Raw genomic sequence first — 19,303 nt, 5'->3', positions numbered from 1 at the left:
GAAATAGAAAAAGAGAAGAAATGGCGCGAGATTATTTGCCTCTGCCAACGTAGAAGATGATGTGGGAGAGGGCAGATCTTAAATGTCGATAATAACTATAACTTGGCGTGATCACTGAAAAATGGCTGTCAAAAAATTTTTCATCCTCTTCAAATTACCACGGGGACATTTATTCATTTTCTTAATCAATCGGCTAATCAATCGTTTTATCATTTATTTTTAGTGTTCAAAAAAGTTTTTTCTTCTGAGTTGATCTGATATTTTTTTTTTATCTTTATTAGTTTTCTTTCTACTTTTGAAGAAATGTTAATAGATAAGAAAATGTGATCTTTTTCACATATATCAAATATCATAAAAGAAATTTTTTTTTTTTAAACTTTAGTTAATTTTTTCGATGTAGGAAAAATTTTATATTTTGTTTGTTATCTATATTCAAAATATTTTATCGATTGGAAAATAACTCGTGTAAAATACATTGAAGTATTCTGAAATATCTTGAAATATTTTGCAACTTTTTAAGTATTTGAAGTATTTATTGAATTATCTAAAGTATCCTGATTTATCTGAAGTAAAGGAAATTACACGCATAGAAAAAGTTTGCTGCGAAATATTTGCTGTCACATCAAACACACTAAAAAATAATACTTACTTTCAGTTCACTTTTGACTAAAACCGTTAACATTAGAATCATTTTTACTGAATTTCAGCCTTGAGTGTATGATTTTAAGATCTAAAATTGACTTAATCTAGTTTTAAGATTAAAATTACACTAGTTTTAAGGCATTTTGATTTTAAGATGTTAATGGTTTCAGTATTTGTTTTTTGTGTGAAATACGTTAGCTAATATAGGGACAGCGAACAAATTTGCTGTGGGGTCGAAAAAGTTTAATTTTAAAAAATTGAGACTATTATTGTTTATCACAGCAAACATTTTTGTTATCATAGCAAAAAAATTTAGCAGTGGTTACTAATTTTGATAGATTTTTGATATCGCATTTTTTCAGATCAATTATTTTTTTCATTTTTCAATAAGAAAACAGGATAAAAATATTATAAATAAGAAATATAATAACAGTATTCATATTTTTAAATGAAATGTTTTCGACATATTTACAAAGGGATATAATCTAAGGGGATTGAAATTCTAAACAACTAAATTTAAGAAATACGTTTACTCTCTCTCTATCTGTGGATTTTCTTTTATATATAGTAGCTAGCGCGAGCGCGCATAGTTATAACGCTTTCCGGGAAGAGTACTTTGTAAACTGGTAGTTTTCGTGCGAAAAGCATTAAACGAAGGGGGACCGATTTCTATTGGTAGCATAGAGAAAGAATCAAGTTTTGTTTCTCTTTGCTGTCTTGGGGGACCCTCAATCTTCTAAATAGATGGTTCTACGCTCTTTAGGATCACGAACCAATTGTCGACGCCTGAAGTCGGCTTAACAATTTTCTCCCACTAGAATTCCTTCAAACCGTGAGAGAGCTTTCAAATATGAGGAGAGTCTATAAAAATGCATATATATATATATAAATTTTTTGAAACTTTACCTTTTTATCGTCCAACGATGTTGAATTTGGAACCTGAAATAAAAAAAAATATTTAAATAAAAATCTCATTTCAAATAGATTTTTGGTTAATAGTCTCTTAAAAAATATATTAAAAAATGAATGAATGATAATAAAAAATTACATTTTTTTTATTAGCACTTCTAATTTTTAATTTATTATAAGAGAAAAATATTTTTAAAAAATAATTGAGAAAATTCTTTTCGGACCAAAAAAAAAAGCACACAATCTCATATACGCATCGGTTAAAGTCAAAAACAGCCACCAGGCAGATTATAAACGAGTTCGCGTTAAAGAAAGAATCCTCACAGAGCAAGGGTTGCTTCTGCTATATTTATTTATTTTCTCCTCATCTTCCCTCGCACTCCACTCTTTAACGACCGATATAAATTTCTCGATAAATGGCCACTTAGTAGAGCAACGATGCGATTTTGAGAGATTTTCATTCGTGAAGAAAAATTGTTTCCCTGCCACTAACAGTCATTTAAATGTTATTCAATAATTGTTCAATATTTCAATTTTATTGTTAAGAGAAACAAAAACCAAATTTAAATTTTAAATATAATAATATAAATTTTTTTTTATTATTATATATACTTATAATTACAAACTAATATTTATAATTACTATTATTTTTTATTGTGAATTTTTAATTAAAAATGTCAATGTCATAAAATTCTCATACACACGGGTTTTGATAATTCCAAACGTATCGTTTCTGATTGGAGGATAATTAATCACCGAGTAATCATTAATCATTAGGTATATATATATATATATACATCTTCACTTTTAGTCATTGAATAATCGACACGTTCGTTTAGGGCAAATACCTTGTATTATTTTTATTTTTTGCAAACATTGATGAAGGACATAGATAAATTCCTCACATTCTTTCTTTCAGTGACCCGAACAATTTTCTATATTTCACTATCACTGAATAAAAAAATTTATTTTATTTAATCGGTTATTATTAAATAAATATTCAAATTACTAAATATAAAAAATATTTTCAAAAACAGATGAAACAATACAAACTAGATTCGATTGAATGATATAGCTTTGCAAAAAAGCAGTCAGTGTTTTTTTTTTCTCTTTTTTAAGAGTGGAATGTGAGTTTAACAAAAGAACTCAATTAAAATATTTGAAATTGCTTATTCGCCTTTCATGAAATATAATAATTATAACCGACAAAGAGATGAAAGGATCTCCTGAGGAATATGTTTGAACTGGTGAAAAGCAATGGTGAACGTGGAGAACGCGTATATAGTGATGAACACATAGAGAAGAGAGACAGGGGGGGGGGAGAAGAAAAAAAAAAAAAGAAAAAAAGAGTTGAGGGAACGTTTGAGACGAGGGAGTAAGTCCCGCGTGTTGCCCGGGGGTGCCAACCGCAGGATAATAATTTTATAATTGGGGGAATTACTTCGGCTCGCCGTGGTACAGTCCCAACATATTGTATATTGCGTGGGAGGGCAGTTCAACATTGTTTTAACCGTCTACAAGTAGTTTTATCGATATCTCGAGTGTCTGTATTCTGAACAAGAGAGAGAGAGAGAGAGAGAGAGAGAGAGAGAGAAGCCCTGGGTGAGATATAGCCACATAATCATCGAATCATTATCCCTCAAATACCACCGCACACAAATTCGCGATTCGCCCACGGCCGAATTATGAAATTACTCGCGGTACTCATCGTTAAAAACATTATGAGCACTTTATCAAAAATGGATAGGTCTCGAGACAAGTGTGCACATTCTGCCCCCTAAAGAATGCACTCCTGTCCTAAAATTTTTCAAAAGAGAGAAAAACAGAGAGAAAGAGAGAGAGAGAGAGAGTAAAAAATGATTATATGCCTCTAGAGAGTTTAAATCAATCGACAATAATTGTAAATCAAAAAAAATTGTCTACATAAAAATATTGTTTTTCAAAATATACACCGAAAAAAAAAATATTCTTGTATTCAGAGGAAACTTCCTCTTACAGAATCCTCTTGAATTTTATTCTTAAAACAAGAGTATTACTCTTTAAATGAGTATATTTTCCTCTAATTTCAAGAGGATCGAAACAAAAGGACTATATTCTAGAGCATTCCTCTTATATTTAGAATAATCTTTTTAGAATAAAAATAATACTCTTAGAATTTAGAATAATCTTCTATGTTTAAGAATATTCCTCTAAATTCTAAGAGGATTTCCCATAGAAAGTCGCTCATGCGCAAAAATGATTGCGTCATATCATTTACGTCGCGTCATAAATCGCATATCATGCGTGAAAAAGTTTTAGTTTCTGTGTGAAAAAAAAGGGAATAAACCAAAATGGATAATAAGCTTTTAAATATCTTGCTAGAGTTGCAACTTACACAATACGTGTCTATTTTTGAAGGTAAAAGAAATTTTTAAGAAAATTTAAATAATTTTGAGGTTGTGTTATTTAAAATTTTATTTTATTACGATTTTTATTTAACATTTATTTAAAATAAATTTTCAAATTTAATGAATTATATGTTTTGCGCATAAAAATATTATACATATATTATTATAATATAGATTATATCTATGACATACAAACTATACACGGAGAAAAAAGATTTCTTTTATAAAGTAACTTTTACTACTTTCAGAGTAAAACTGGACCAACTCGAAGTTTCTGCGCATCTCTGGCAATTTTTACTCCAAAAATAGTAAAATTTACTCTAGAAATAGTAAAACTTACTACGGAAACAGTATAATTTACTACAGAAATAATAAATTTTACTATTTTTGGAGTAAAAATTGCCAGAGATGCGCAGAAATTTCGAGTTGGTCCAGTTTTACTCTGAAAGTATAGTAATAATTACTTTTTCTTTTTCTCCGTGTATGATTGCATTTTTATTATTTCAGAGTTCTTTTTAAGATGATATTTTCCTCTTAAAATAAGAATATCCTCCTAAATTAAGAGAAATAATTTTACATAGAGGGCAATCCACTTAAACCTAGAGGACATCCTTTTGCAGCATATACTAGAGGAAAATATGCATTGAAATAAGAGGAATCCTCTTGAAACAAGAGGATTTTTTTTGGTGTATTGTTTGGCAAAAAGGTGTAAATTCACTTTCTGAAAGGACAAAATGTAATTTTTTTTTTTCGTATTTTGGAAAAAAAATTAATTAAGACAAAATTATAAAGAATACAGGAAACTAACGGTGATTTTTGTCAATTGTATACAGGTATATATATATATATATATATCCTTTCAAGGATCATATAAAAAGAAGAAAAAAAAATTGTCAACAGTGTCATTTTTCATGTATATCGGTGCGAATAAAAAAGGCGGGAAGTGGCAGACCGACCGTGAAACGCGCATATTTCTTTTTATGAATACTTTGTGTATATACATATAGATTATTATATTATACCTTCAAGGTTGAAAAATTTGTGGTTTTTTTATATATCAAAAACTAAATAAATAATATAGCAATAACAATAGTAATTTTAATATAATGATAATTAAAATTTTTTTTTGAAATATTATTCTATGAGAAAAATGTCATTTAATCTTCATCCGAGAGAAAATTCCATGTAACAGAAAAGAAATTCCCTTCATCAGACTACAATTTTCAGTTTCTTTTTGAAAGGACACGTCTGATGTCCTCGCAGTTCATTTCATCAAGTGTCAAAATAACAATTTCCTCTCAAGTGGTGATAATTTTTTTGTTTTTTCGATCATCATTTTTTATTCCTTTCTTAACATAAAAAATAGCGAAAAATATCTATGGACCAGGTGTAAATTTTGAAAAAATTTACGGTGCACAACTCACAATTATAAAATGTTCGAATAGGAGTCGCGGATGTCCGAGGTTGGTGTTGCACATCAGGCATTTTACAATGAGGAAAACGATGATTGGTTCGCACGAAGAATAAAAGAATATAAAGAAGAATAATAATAATAATAAAAATAATAATAATACTGAAAAAAGAAGAGACGAGTTATAAGGAATAAAAGAAGATAGAGAGAGAGGAGAGGAGAGGAAGCATCCGTATTTCGAGGAGAGGTCGTTGGCTAGTTGCTTGGAAATCGAAATAATGAGGCATCGTCTCCTTCGCTATAGTCATTGGATCACGTGCTTCTGTGGTCGCGATCATTTCCCATTATTATTATTATCATCGATCGCCGTGCCTACCCTGTCGATATTGCGACGACTCGCAATGAACTCGATCGAAATAACTCGACTTTACCATTGGGGAGAATAAATTTAGTTCTTATTCTCCTTCTGGAATTTTCTGTTCATCTTTTGTTCATATCTATTACAAAAAAAAAAAAAAATTTTCTAGCGCTTATGAATATTCCCCAATCACTAATTTTACAATTTCTATTTGACAGAAATAAGAAAAATTTAGCCGAATTTTTATTTAACCAATATAATATTTGATTCAGATTTTATTTAGCTATTTAGCATTTTAGTTAATTACTCTCTAAATCTGAATTAGTAAAAATGTTTACTAATTTAAATTAGTGACTCACTTTTTGCTTTAGAATTAGTTAAATTTTACTAATTGATAGTAAAAGTTACTAATAATTAGTAAAATTTTACTAATTGAGAAGCAAAAAGTGAGTCACTAATTCAAATTAGTAAACTTTTTTACTAATTCAGATTTAGAGAGTAGTAATTTGGCTAAATGTAAGTTAATTATTAATTCGGCTAAATAATTATTCTGTTGAACGCAAATTTGGTTAAATAACTGTTTAAATAGAAATCAAAATCACATCAAATTCAACTATTTACAATTTCAGTTAATAATTTAGCTAAATTAAAGTTTAGTTAAATGTCAATTCGGTTAAATAATAATTCGGCTAAATTAAATATTCCCGCAGATGTAAATTTGACATTTATATTTTGTAACGTATTCTAAAAAGAAAAAAAATCTAAGAAACTATAAATTTGCTCCATCTAAGATTTTCTTTTTTTTTTTAAAAAAAAAGTACAAAACGGATGGCAAAAATCTTGTTAACTGATTTTTCTCATCCACTTAGGTAGATTCTTTTTGGCATATTCCAGTGGACAGCTGGTTCATCTTTGGAGTCTAATCTAATCGACGAAAAAAAAACTCATTCGACGTCTCGAGAAACAACTCCCTTCATTTCGTTGCTCTCTAACATTTTTATCCTCAAGTGTGTCGTCTCTCACTTTCTCACATTTTGTCTCTCTTTCTCTCTCTCTATATATACGTGCTATAAGCTTTGGAAAGCTTACGAGTTAAGAAACTTCAGGAACGCAGCTTTCGACCCCCCCTCTTCTTCTCTACTTCAACCAACCAAGCCAGTGCCTCTTCCTAAGTTATTAGCAAAGTTTTCGCTGACCGCGGCATTTTCTTAATTAGATACGTACCCTCTCTAATATATAGGGCCAGTTAATAAGGCTATTTTCCTACATTTGTCTTCTGAGATTTGGTATTAACTCATTTTCAAGATCACGTTTAGTGATTATAAAACTCTAATAATTTTTTCTCAAAATCTATATATTTCTTTTCTTATTATAATATTTAAATAAATATAAAAAATATATATTTATTTTATTAAATTATTGAAAATATAGGAAATAAAAAGTAAAAAAAAAGTTTTATTGGAAAAAAATAAACGAGATGAACTGTGTAAAAGGGGGAGAGGTTATAGTATGGTGAATGTGGAGGTCGTGAGTTCAGTCATATAATTTTGTGAAATACTTTACCAGTTTAAAAAGCGTGTAAAGCCCTGGCAAAATGATTAGACGTCTTCGAAACTCTTTGCTTCTTCTTTTTTTTTTAACCTTTATTTTGTACCCGCGAGCGCTCATCCCTCTCAACATTCAACGGTGATTTGAATTTGAACGACCCTCCATTACTGAACTTGCCTATCATCGAGTCACCGTACTCCTATATATACTTGTTCGTTAGACTATTTACTACGTGCCTTACGTCACTTTAGTCAAATTATTTCCCAACGATTTGGTATACCCTCCCCCACCCAACAAAAATATATCGAATTTCTTTTTCTCTCAAGAAAAATAACTACTTATCCTCTACCAAATTAATTTTTTTTTGCTAATTTCCAATTGTCATATTTCTCACCTCTTTTTTTCTATTTGTTAAAACGGAAAAAATTAAGAAAGTACATTTCTATTATAAAAAAAAGGAGACTCAACAAAATGCTATTACCCACATTTTAAACATTTGAAATGAGTGGAGTAATAACCCCTCTGTGAATAGTTTTACGAGCTTCACAGTCTAGTAATTCTTGGAAAGCTTCATGAATTACAGTCATACCTACAAAAGTGATTTACAAAGTAAAATGAACAAAAAAAAAAGAATGAGTAAAAGAAGAAGGGTTTGTTACATTTTATCGGGATAAATATAACCTCACTCTTGAAGTTATCCGTCGAATCTCGATCGTTATCCACGTGGCAATGCCTGAATTCTTGGGATGCATGAAATTACACAGCGCTGCCGTATATCAGGGGTGTAAAGTGAACGACGACATGCAATTGAGCCGAGTGAACAAAACCAGAAATTGGTTCTTTGCATTCCACATTTTCGCAGATATATAGCAAAATTCAACAAGATTATAAAATTAATACATCGAATACAGAAAAAAGAGAGAAAAATTTTTTTCGATTTTTCACAATTTTCCAAAAGTAACTATTCCATTAATGACAATAATTTACAAGTCGTAAATAAATTTTTAAATCAATATCTAAAAAAAAATATACATATCACGCATCATACCGTTTTATTTCAACAATTGAAACACACGTCATACAAATTTGAAATTATTACTCAAAAACATATCAAGGAAATCGACTTGTTACATTTAATAACGTAGAACGGTGCCGGCTCATTAACAACACGCAATATTTTTTTTTCTATATATATATATATATATATATATGAAGAAAGAAGAAGAAGAAGAAGAAGAATTTGTAAATATTATATTTCTCAGGGTGCGTTGAGAGAGTGAAACTTCCCCCGAGCAGAAAACATACAGTCTACATATTTATTACGTCAGAATGGGAATAGAAATCAAACGTTTGAGGGTTCGTCAAACATGAATTCGATACGTATATAACGGTGAAACGATGCAAAATGCCGATAGCGGATGGATATATAAAAGCTTCTAAAGACTGAAATCTTCTAACTACCATTGCCAGCAGCAATCCATGAAGAAATAAACAAAACTCTTATAATTACAATAAACGTTATACTGTATAATTAATCTTTTCATATAATTAACCTTTTTTTTATATTAAATAATGTTTTTTTCTGTAAATAACTTTGTTTTTATTAAATATTCCAGCCACTTTACTTGGAATTTTAATTTCTTTTAATCTAATAAAAAAAAACTAGACCTGTGTAGAAATTTTGCTAGGGCCCAGATCGGGGCTGCCTTATCCCGTGCAGAAATTTTACCAGGGCCCAGATCGGGGCCGAATTAGGCTGCCCTATTAGAGAATGAAACGCCGCGCCTGATGTGGCCCTGAGAAGGAAATCCCTATTTTCTGGTCGCCCTGATTTGGCTCTGATCAGGTGTGGCGTCTCATTCCCTACTAGGGCCCTGGTAAGGCAATTTATACACGGGATTAGAGAATATGAAACGCCGCGCCTGATGTGGCCCTGATAAGGAAATCCCCATTTTCTGGTCGCCCTGATTTGGCCCTGATCAGCGTTTCATTCCTCACTACGGCCCTGATAGGGCAATTTCTACACGGGATTAGGAAATGAAACGCAGCGCCTAATGTGGCCCTTATTAGGAAATCCCCATTTTCTGGTCGCCCTGATTTGGCCCTGATAAGGTGTGGCGTCTCATTCCCTACTAGGGCCCTGGTAGGGCAATTTCTATACGCGGGATTAGGAAATGAAACGCCGCGCCTAATGTGGCCCTTATTAGAAAATCCCCATTTTCTGGTCGCCCTGATTTGGCCCTGATAAGGTGTGGCGTCTCATTCCCTACTAGGGCCCTGGTAGGGTAATTTCTATTCGCGGGATTAGGAAATGAAACGCCGCGCCTCATGTGGCCCTAATTAGGAAATCCCCATTTTCTGGTCGCCCTGATTTGGCCCTGATCAGCGTCTCATTCCTCACTAGGGCCCTGATAGGGCAGTTTCTACACGAGATTAGGAAATAAAACGCCGCGCCTAATGTGGCCCTAATTAGGAAATCCATCCTTTTCTGGTCGCCCTGATCAGCGTTTCATTCCCTACTAGGGCCCTGATAGGGCAATTTCTACACGCGGGATTAGGAAATGAAACGCCGCGTCTCATGTGGCCCTAATTAGGAAATCCCCATTTTCTGGTCGCCCTGATTTGGCCCTGATCAGCGTCTCATTCCTCACTAGGGCCCTGATAGGGCAGTTTCTACACGAGATTAGGAAATAAAACGCCGCGCCTAATGTGGCCCTAATTAGGAAATCCATCCTTTTCTGGTCGCCCTGATCAGCGTTTCATTCCCTACTAGGGCCCTGATAGGGCAATTTCTACACGCGGGATTAGGAAATGAAACGCCGCGTCTCATGTGGCCCTAATTAGGAAATCCCCATTTTCTGGTCGCCCTGGTTTGGCCCTGATCAGCGTTTCATTCCCCACTAGGGCCCTGATAGGACAATTTCTACACGGAAACTGAAGGACAAAGTAAATTCCAGAAACAAAAACGTGTGAGCTAAGAGGAATTATTTTCCTCACAAGATATAGAAATGGCTTTAGGGTTCTTGTAGATATACAGATTTGTATGTAAGGTCTACTAGTCAGCATTTTCGAGATATCTGATATTATAAGTTTATATATATATATATATATAAAATCGATGGATTGGGAGGCATGCTAATTTGTGTTATATAGAAGAGCAAGCAGCCATCAGTTAGAACGGCGTGGCATTAATATAACAAGATCCGGCGTGCATGCTGATGGGGGCTCGTCGTCCGCATTATGACAGTCTCCTCGTATAGCCATCTGATACCAATAATCCGAATGCAAGTTTGCCGCGACATGCAATGTAGTGTCTCGTTATGCAATTTGCATCTCTCCCACTGGCAAAAGGGAAGTGCCTTGCCTTTTCTTGCTCGCGCGTGTGTAATATCTAAAACGAGAAGGAAAGAGAGAGATGACTTTCAAGAAAAAGGGACGATCGTTACTAGGTTTATCCTATACACGCGTCTCGTAAATTTATCCAAATACCATGCCTATATCGTTTCATATATACAATCGATCACCGAGGGGGGAAAAAAAACCACCGTTGAAAATATTTGCTCGAAGCAACCTTTAGGCATGGATCCTGGATCTGCAATTCTTAACTCTCGAGTCAGCCATTTTGATGAGTTAAACTTTCTTTACTGCCACTTGTAAAGAGTCAAAGAAACTGATTTGCATCGAGGTTAACTGACCTATACGGAATGATTAGCACGAAAATTGAAACTTTATGTGTACTCTCTAAAAATCAATTTGGAAAAAACATATATGAAAAATATAAATTAATCTTAATATAATATCACGTGTCTAAAATAATTAACCTTACTGATCATAATTTATTTACATACATTATAAACGCGGCTAAATTTGCTTGTTTAGAAGTTAACACTAATTTGTCTCTATATTGATTCAAGAGACCTCGGTTCGTTAATTGTACTCGAAACAAAATGCCATTCGTGACAGTATTCATTACCCTGTCTTTTAAGCAAGGTGAAACAGACTGATTGCCCCCTAATTACATCTTTCATTAATAAATAACAACAATAAACAAAAAAAAAAACATTCCTATTCCCGGTGAGCGCGAAACCATAAAAAAAAGAAACTCTTCCTGTCGACAGGATCCGCAAGAACCGCCCCTCGCACTAATTATCGCTAAAGATCGTAATTAAATCGTTTTCTCGCTGCGCGCGCGCGCTCTGTTCTGATATACTCTTTGTCGGCTTATATATATAAAGGGGCGGCTGAAACAGAGGTTAGGAGAAAAAAAAAAAAAAACAGGCCCAAAGGGTGCCCCCAAAAAACCAAGACTTGTGAAAAGAGAGTGAGTGAATGGTCGAGGGAGGATGTGCGCAAAAGTTCTTTCAGTCTCTGTTGGCAGCCCCTTTTGTCCACCGGACGAAATGAAATTAGCTGCCTTCAGCCATCGCGCTTTGTTTTCAAGCTATATACTCTACCAAGAGGCTACGCCTTTAAAAAAAGAAAAAACTACTTATTACGCTAATTATACGCGGGTGCTTTATCGACACAACCAGAACCCCTGACAGCGACCCGATTACCGCCAACTGTCGATCTCTCTCTCTTATTTCTGATCAGCTATTTACCCCCAAGCAACTAAACAACCATATAGTGTCACCTATTTTTTTTTTATTTTTTTTGTTTTGACGTTACATACACGCTCAAACCCTTACCCTCCAAAAAAGGATTTTGTTCGCTGACTAAACCAATTCAATTGATATACCAGCTCTATCGAATTATACTCCACAATCTCTCTCCCTCTCTCTCATTGTTCGAATGAAGATGTATTATTTCTTTTTAAAAAAACTTGTATGTATTTATCTCTATTTAGTTAAGTAAAAAGAATCTCAAAATAAAAAAGAGGAAAAATTTTCCCACAAATTAATTAATTAATTATCTAATTATTAAATTACAAATCCATTACGTATATAATATATTGTGTAAAAAAAAGAATAAACGAAAAACTTGAAAAAAAAATTGAGCTCCACGACCTCCTTATGTACAACTAGAAAAACATAATCTCATTATCTTCTGTGGGCAAGTAATAATCAGAGGTACATATAATTTGATTCAGGTAGTACGTGCAGCACGGCTCATTTTCTTCAATGTTCAAAGTTTTATTTGTATGTGTGTATATGTATGTGAGAGAGACTCGCTTATCGAGCACAGAATGTAACTATAACACACCACACCGCATGAGAGCCCACTCTTTTGAAGCGAAAAACGCTCTCTCTCTCTTTCTCTCTTTTGTAATTACGACTTTCGCAGTAATCGCCATAATAACCGAGGGCCGAGAAAAAGAGAGAGGGAGAGAGAGGGGGTGAGTTCAAAAACGTTCTTATACACCCCCAAATGGGTCCGAGCGCAAGCATTAATTACTGTGTTTATAGATAATTACCGCAAAAGCGTTATACACACTCACACCATATATCCTTCTATTCGGAGCATTGTTTTCCCTATACCACTATATAAGAAAGAAAAAGAGAGAGAGAGAATGAGCCTCACATGCACCTTCCATAATTATACTCTTTTTTTATTACAGGGTTTTGCTTCAAGATGATAAGTCTCTGAGATTTTGTATACAATCTTAAAAATTCTAGTAAAATAATTATACCAAGAGGGACTTTCGTACTACACACACCATTATTATTAACAGTGTCCTTTCGGAAATAATTTTTTAATTATAATGTAATAACTTTTAAGTATAGAAAATCAAAATAATGGAAAAAAAAACTATACTTTTTTGTACAACATTGTGTAAAATTATTTCTGTAAATAATTAATACAATTTTTAATTCTTTGCGAATTTTCATTTAACATTAATTTAATTTATTTAAATTTTCTTAAGTTTTTATTTCGATTTCGAATTTCGATTCAATCGAATAATTCTTTAAATGAATATTTTTATTTAGCAAATTTTTTCACCATAATTTTTATTTAACAGATTATTTGTATTTAAATTTCTGTATAATTGAATTTTTATTTAGCACAGTTTTCTTTTACAAGAATTTTCGTTTAATAGAATTTTTAATTAACCAAATTTGTATTAAGCAAAATATTTATTTAACCTAATTCAACCTATGTAAAAAACGGCAAAGTAAAAATATAAATTCTACACTTTTCGGTGTATTTTGTGCAAGAATATGCAATAAAATCGTCTGCCTAAGAAAAATTGAATTTTTTTGTTAAGTTTTTTATGTTTTTGAATGCGTTTTTGGTCATAAAAATGGTCTTCCTCTACTCGGATCTGGGTGTCAATTTTTTTCTACACTTTTCGGTGTATTTTGTGCAAGAATATGCAATAAAATCGTCTGCCTAAGAAAAATTGAATTTTTTTGGTCAGTTTTTTATGTTTTTGGATGCGTTTTTGGTGATAAAAAGGGTCTTCCTCTACTCGGATCTGGGTGTCAATTTTTTTCTACACTTTTCGGTGTATTTTGTGCAAGAATATGCAATAAAATCGTCTGCCTAAGAAAAATTGAATTTTTTTTGAAGGTTTTTTATGTTTTTGGTCATAAAAATGGTCTTCCTCTACTCGGATCTGGGTGTCAATTTTTTTCTACACTTTTCGGTGTATTTTGTGCTAGAATATGCAATAAAATCGTCTGCCTAAGAAAAATTGAATTTTTTTGGTCAGTTTTTTATGTTTTTGGATGCGTTTTTGTTCATAAAAATGGTCTTCCTCTACTCGGATCTGGGTGTCAATTTTTTTCTACACATTATGGTGTATTTTGTGCAAGAATATGCAATAAAATCGTCTGCCTAAGAAAAATTGAATTTTTTTGGTAAGTTTTTTATGTTTTTGGATGCGTTTTTGGTGATAAAAAGGGTCTTCCTCTACTCGGATCTGGGTGTCAATTTTTTTCTACACTTTTCGGTGTATTTTGTGCAAGAATATGCAATAAAATCGTCTGCCTAAGAAAAATTGAATTTTTTTGGTAAGTTTTTCATGCTTTTGGATGCGTTTTTGGTCATAAAAAGGGTCTTCCTCTACTCGGATCTGGGTGTCAATTTTTTTCTACACTTTTCGGTGTATTTTGTGAAAGAATATGCAATAAAATCGTCTGCCTAAGAAAAATTGAATTTTTTTTGAAGGTTTTTTATGTTTTTGGATGCGTTTTTGGTCATAAAAATGGTCTTCCTCTACTCGGATCTGGGTGTCAATTTTTTTCTACACTTTTCGGTGTATTTTGTGCTAGAATATGCAATAAAATCGTCTGCCTAAGAAAAATTGAATTTTTTTGGTAAGTTTTTTATGTTTTTGGATGCGTTTTTGGTGATAAAAAGGGTCTTCCTCTACTCGGATCTGGGTGTCAATTTTTTTCTACACTTTTCGGTGTATTTTGTGCAAGAATATGCAATAAAATCGTCTGCCTAAGAAAAATTGAATTTTTTTTGAAGGTTTTTTATGTTTTTGGTCATAAAAATGGTCTTCCTCTACTCGGATCTGGGTGTCAATTTTTTTCTACACTTTTCGGTGTATTTTGTGCTAGAATATGCAATAAAATCGTCTGCCTAAGAAAAATTGAATTTTTTTGGTCAGTTTTTTATGTTTTTGGATGCGTTTTTGTTCATAAAAATGGTCTTCCTCTACTCGGATCTGGGTGTCAATTTTTTTCTACACATTATGGTGTATTTTGTGCAAGAATATGCAATAAAATCGTCTGCCTAAGAAAAATTGAATTTTTTTGGTAAGTTTTTTATGTTTTTGGATGCGTTTTTGGTGATAAAAAGGGTCTTCCTCTACTCGGATCTGGGTGTCAATTTTTTTCTACACTTTTCGGTGTATTTTGTGCAAGAATATGCAATAAAATCGTCTGCCTAAGAAAAATTGAATTTTTTTGGTAAGTTTTTCATGCTTTTGGATGCGTTTTTGGTCATAAAAATGGTCTTCCTCTACTCGGATCTGGGTGTCAATTTTTTTCTACACATTATGGTGTATTTTGTGCAAGAATATGCAATAAAATCGTCTGCCTAAGAAAAATTGAATTTTTTTGGTAAGTTTTTCATGCTTTTAGATGCGTTTTTGGTCATAAAAAGGGTCTTCCTCTTCTCGGATCTGGGTGTCAATTTTTTTCTACACTTTTTGGTGTATTTTGTGCAAGAATATGCAATAAAATCGTCTGCCTAAGAAAAATTGAATTTTTTTGGTAAGTTTTTCATGCTTTTGGATGCGTTTTTGGTCATAAAAAGGGTCTTCCTCTACTCGGATCTGGGTGTCAATTTTTTTCTACACTTTTCGGTGTATTTTGTGCAAGAATATGCAATAAAATCGTCTGCCTAAGAAAAATTGAATTTTTTTGGTAAGTTTTTCATGTTTTTGGATGCGTTTTTGGTCATAAAAATGGTCTTCCTCTACTCGGATCTGGGTGTCAATTTTTTTCTACACTTTTCGGTGTATTTTGTGCAAGAATATGCAATAAAATCGTCTGCCTAAGAAAAATTGAATTTTTTTGGTAAGTTTTTTATGTTTTTGGATGCGTTTTTGGTGATAAAAAGGGTCTTCCTCTACTCGGATCTGGGTGTCAATTTTTTTCTACACTTTTCGGTGTATTTTGTGCAAGAATATGCAATAAAATCGTCTGCCTAAGAAAAATTGAATTTTTTTGTTAAGTTTTTCATGCTTTTAGATGCGTTTTTGGTCATAAAAAGGGTCTTCCTCTTCTCGGATCTGGGTGTCAATTTTTTTCTACACTTTTCGGTGTATTTTGTGCAAGAATATGCAATAAAATCGTCTGCCTAAGAAAAATTGAATTTTTTTGGTAAGTTTTTTATGTTTTTCGATGCGTTTTTGGTGATAAAAAGGGTCTTCCTCTACTCGGATCTGGGTGTCAATTTTTTTCTACACTTTTCGGTGTATTTTGTGCAAGAATATGCAATAAAATCGTCTGCCTAAGAAAAATTGAATTTTTTTGGTAAGTTTTTCATGTTTTTGGATGCGTTTTTGGTCATAAAAATGGTCTTCCTCTACTCGGATCTGGGTGTCAATTTTTTTCTACACTTTTCGGTGTATTTTGTGCAAGAATATGCAATAAAATCGTCTGCCTAAGAAAAATTGAATTTTTTTGGTAAGTTTTTCATGCTTTTGGATGCGTTTTTGGTCATAAAAATGGTCTTCCTCTACTCGGATCTGGGTGTCAATTTTTTTCTACACTTTTCGGTGTATTTTGTGAAAGAATATGCAATAAAATCGTCTGCCTAAGAAAAATTGAATTTTTTTGGTAAGTTTTTTATGTTTTTGGATGCGTTTTTGGTGATAAAAAGGGTCTTCCTCTACTCGGATCTGGGTGTCAATTTTTTTCTACACTTTTCGGTGTATTTTGTGCAAGAATATGCAATAAAATCGTCTGCCTAAGAAAAATTGAATTTTTTTGGTAAGTTTTTCATGCTTTTGGATGCGTTTTTGGTCATAAAAATGGTCTTCCTCTACTCGGATCTGGGTGTCAATTTTTTTCTACACATTATGGTGTATTTTGTGCAAGAATATGCAATAAAATCGTCTGCCTAAGAAAAATTGAATTTTTTTGGTAAGTTTTTCATGCTTTTAGATGCGTTTTTGGTCATAAAAAGGGTCTTCCTCTTCTCGGATCTGGGTGTCAATTTTTTTCTACACTTTTTGGTGTATTTTGTGCAAGAATATGCAATAAAATCGTCTGCCTAAGAAAAATTGAATTTTTTTGGTAAGTTTTTCATGCTTTTGGATGCGTTTTTGGTCATAAAAAGGGTCTTCCTCTACTCGGATCTGGGTGTCAATTTTTTTCTACACTTTTCGGTGTATTTTGTGCAAGAATATGCAATAAAATCGTCTGCCTAAGAAAAATTGAATTTTTTTGGTAAGTTTTTCATGTTTTTGGATGCGTTTTTGGTCATAAAAATGGTCTTCCTCTACTCGGATCTGGGTGTCAATTTTTTTCTACACTTTTCGGTGTATTTTGTGCAAGAATATGCAATAAAATCGTCTGCCTAAGAAAAATTGAATTTTTTTGGTAAGTTTTTTATGTTTTTGGATGCGTTTTTGGTGATAAAAAGGGTCTTCCTCTACTCGGATCTGGGTGTCAATTTTTTTCTACACTTTTCGGTGTATTTTGTGCAAGAATATGCAATAAAATCGTCTGCCTAAGAAAAATTGAATTTTTTTGTTAAGTTTTTCATGCTTTTAGATGCGTTTTTGGTCATAAAAAGGGTCTTCCTCTTCTCGGATCTGGGTGTCAATTTTTTTCTACACTTTTCGGTGTATTTTGTGCAAGAATATGCAATAAAATCGTCTGCCTAAGAAAAATTGAATTTTTTTGGTAAGTTTTTTATGTTTTTCGATGCGTTTTTGGTGATAAAAAGGGTCTTCCTCTACTCGGATCTGGGTGTCAATTTTTTTCTACACTTTTCGGTGTATTTTGTGCAAGAATATGCAATAAAATCGTCTGCCTAAGAAAAATTGAATTTTTTTGGTAAGTTTTTCATGTTTTTGGATGCGTTTTTGGTCATAAAAATGGTCTTCCTCTACTCGGATCTGGGTGTCAATTTTTTTCTACACTTTTCGGTGTATTTTGTGCAAGAATATGCAATAAAATCGTCTGCCTAAGAAAAATTGAATTTTTTTGGTAAGTTTTTCATGCTTTTGGATGCGTTTTTGGTCATAAAAATGGTCTTCCTCTACTCGGATCTGGGTGTCAATTTTTTTCTACACTTTTCGGTGTATTTTGTGAAAGAATATGCAATAAAATCGTCTGCCTAAGAAAAATTGAATTTTTTTGGTAAGTTTTTCATGCTTTTGGATGCGTTTTTGGTCATAAAAAGGGTCTTCCTCTACTCGGATCTGGGTGTCAATTTTTTTCTACACTTTTCGGTGTATTTTGTGCAAGAATATGCAATAAAATCGTCTGCCTAAGAAAAATTGAATTTTTTTGGTAAGTTTTTTATGTTTTTGGATGCGTTTTTGGTCATAAAAAGGGTCTTCCTCTACTCGGATCTGGGTGTCAATTTTTTTCTACACTTTTCGGTGTATTTTGTGCAAGAATATGCAATAAAATCGTCTGCCTAAGAAAAATTGAATTTTTTTGGTAAGTTTTTTATGTTTTTGGATGCGTTTTTGGTCATAAAAATGGTCTTCCTCTACTCGGATCTGGGTGTCAATTTTTTTCTACACTTTTCGGTGTATTTTGTGCAAGAATATGCAATAAAATCGTCTGCCTAAGAAAAATCGAATTTTTTTGGTAAGTTTTTTATGTTTTTGGATGCGTTTTTGGTCATAAAAATGGTGTTCCTCTACTCGGATCTGGGTGTCAATTTTTTTCTACACTTTTCGGTGTATTTTGTGCAAGAATATGCAATAAAATCGTCTGCCTAAGAAAAATTGAATTTTTTGCTTCCTCGTGGAGAAAGCTTTTTAGTCCTTTCATTTATAAAACTTTTCAAAGTGGCGAAAACAAATTTTTTTCTTTATAAAAACATTTTATATGAGATCCTGATCAATTGTCCGGATGTTTGTATGTGTGTGTGTATGTGTGTGGATCCCTTTTTTGTTTAGAAGATAACTTTAACAGGTTCTAATGGATTTAGATAAAATTTGGTAGGCTCATTTATCATATTAATATCTCAAATCTGACCAAAGGATTTTGAAAAATACCCCAAAAAAAAAATTTTATCGTCTTTTTTCTAAAATTTTTTTTTAATCGAAAAATTTTTAAATAGAAAAATTTAAGGTTATATATAATAAAATCGTATTCTTTACGTCAAAATGAATCGACCGATATATATAAAGTATACATTTGAAGTAAATTTAAAGAATTAATGAAAGTTAAAAAATCAAAAATTCACATTTTGTCAATAAAATTTTGCTTTCTCCACGAGGAAGCAAATTTTTTTGCTGATCGTAAAGAGGAAGCAAAATGTTCATGTAATGAACATCTGAATTTACAACTTGTTTAAAAGATATCTTGTCACTTTTTATTTAGGGGCTGTTTTTACCCCTAAAAACCACAAACAACTTGATCTAGCAAAACAGCCAGACACTGGTATTTTTTTTGGGTCCTACTT

General features: G+C 32.4%; 1 protein-coding gene and 1 long non-coding RNA gene across 4 annotated transcripts in view; one reads left to right on the top strand and one right to left on the bottom strand.

Moving 5' to 3' along the window:
- LOC127291172 (uncharacterized) overlaps positions 1-19,303 on the bottom strand; it is a 177,041-nt gene that overhangs the window by 136,667 nt on the left and 21,071 nt on the right. The window contains exon 4 of the mRNA XM_051320102.1: positions 1,549-1,581. Coding sequence (XP_051176059.1) covers positions 1,549-1,581 — 33 coding nt within the window. The remainder of the gene's footprint in view (positions 1-1,548; positions 1,582-19,303) is intronic.
- Positions 13,390-18,462, top strand: LOC127291157 (uncharacterized). Of its 3 annotated transcripts, none has more exons than XR_007844552.1 (4): positions 13,390-13,459; positions 15,579-15,883; positions 17,262-17,413; positions 18,333-18,462. It is a non-coding gene; the product is annotated as an uncharacterized LOC127291157 (long non-coding RNA). The 3 variants fall into 3 exon arrangements; XR_007844550.1 differs by lacking the exon at positions 18,333-18,462 and adding an exon at positions 18,180-18,325; XR_007844551.1 differs by lacking the exon at positions 18,333-18,462 and adding an exon at positions 17,721-18,172.

This window comes from Leptopilina boulardi, unplaced genomic scaffold, assembly GCF_019393585.1.
Source record: "Leptopilina boulardi isolate dan_hultmark-lab unplaced genomic scaffold, ZJU_Lbou_2.1 LbouV2_126, whole genome shotgun sequence".
In the NCBI taxonomy this organism is placed as follows: Eukaryota; Metazoa; Arthropoda; class Insecta; order Hymenoptera; family Figitidae; genus Leptopilina; species Leptopilina boulardi.
The sequence above is the reverse complement of the archived record's forward strand: the minus strand, read 5'-3'. Positions and strand labels throughout refer to the sequence as shown.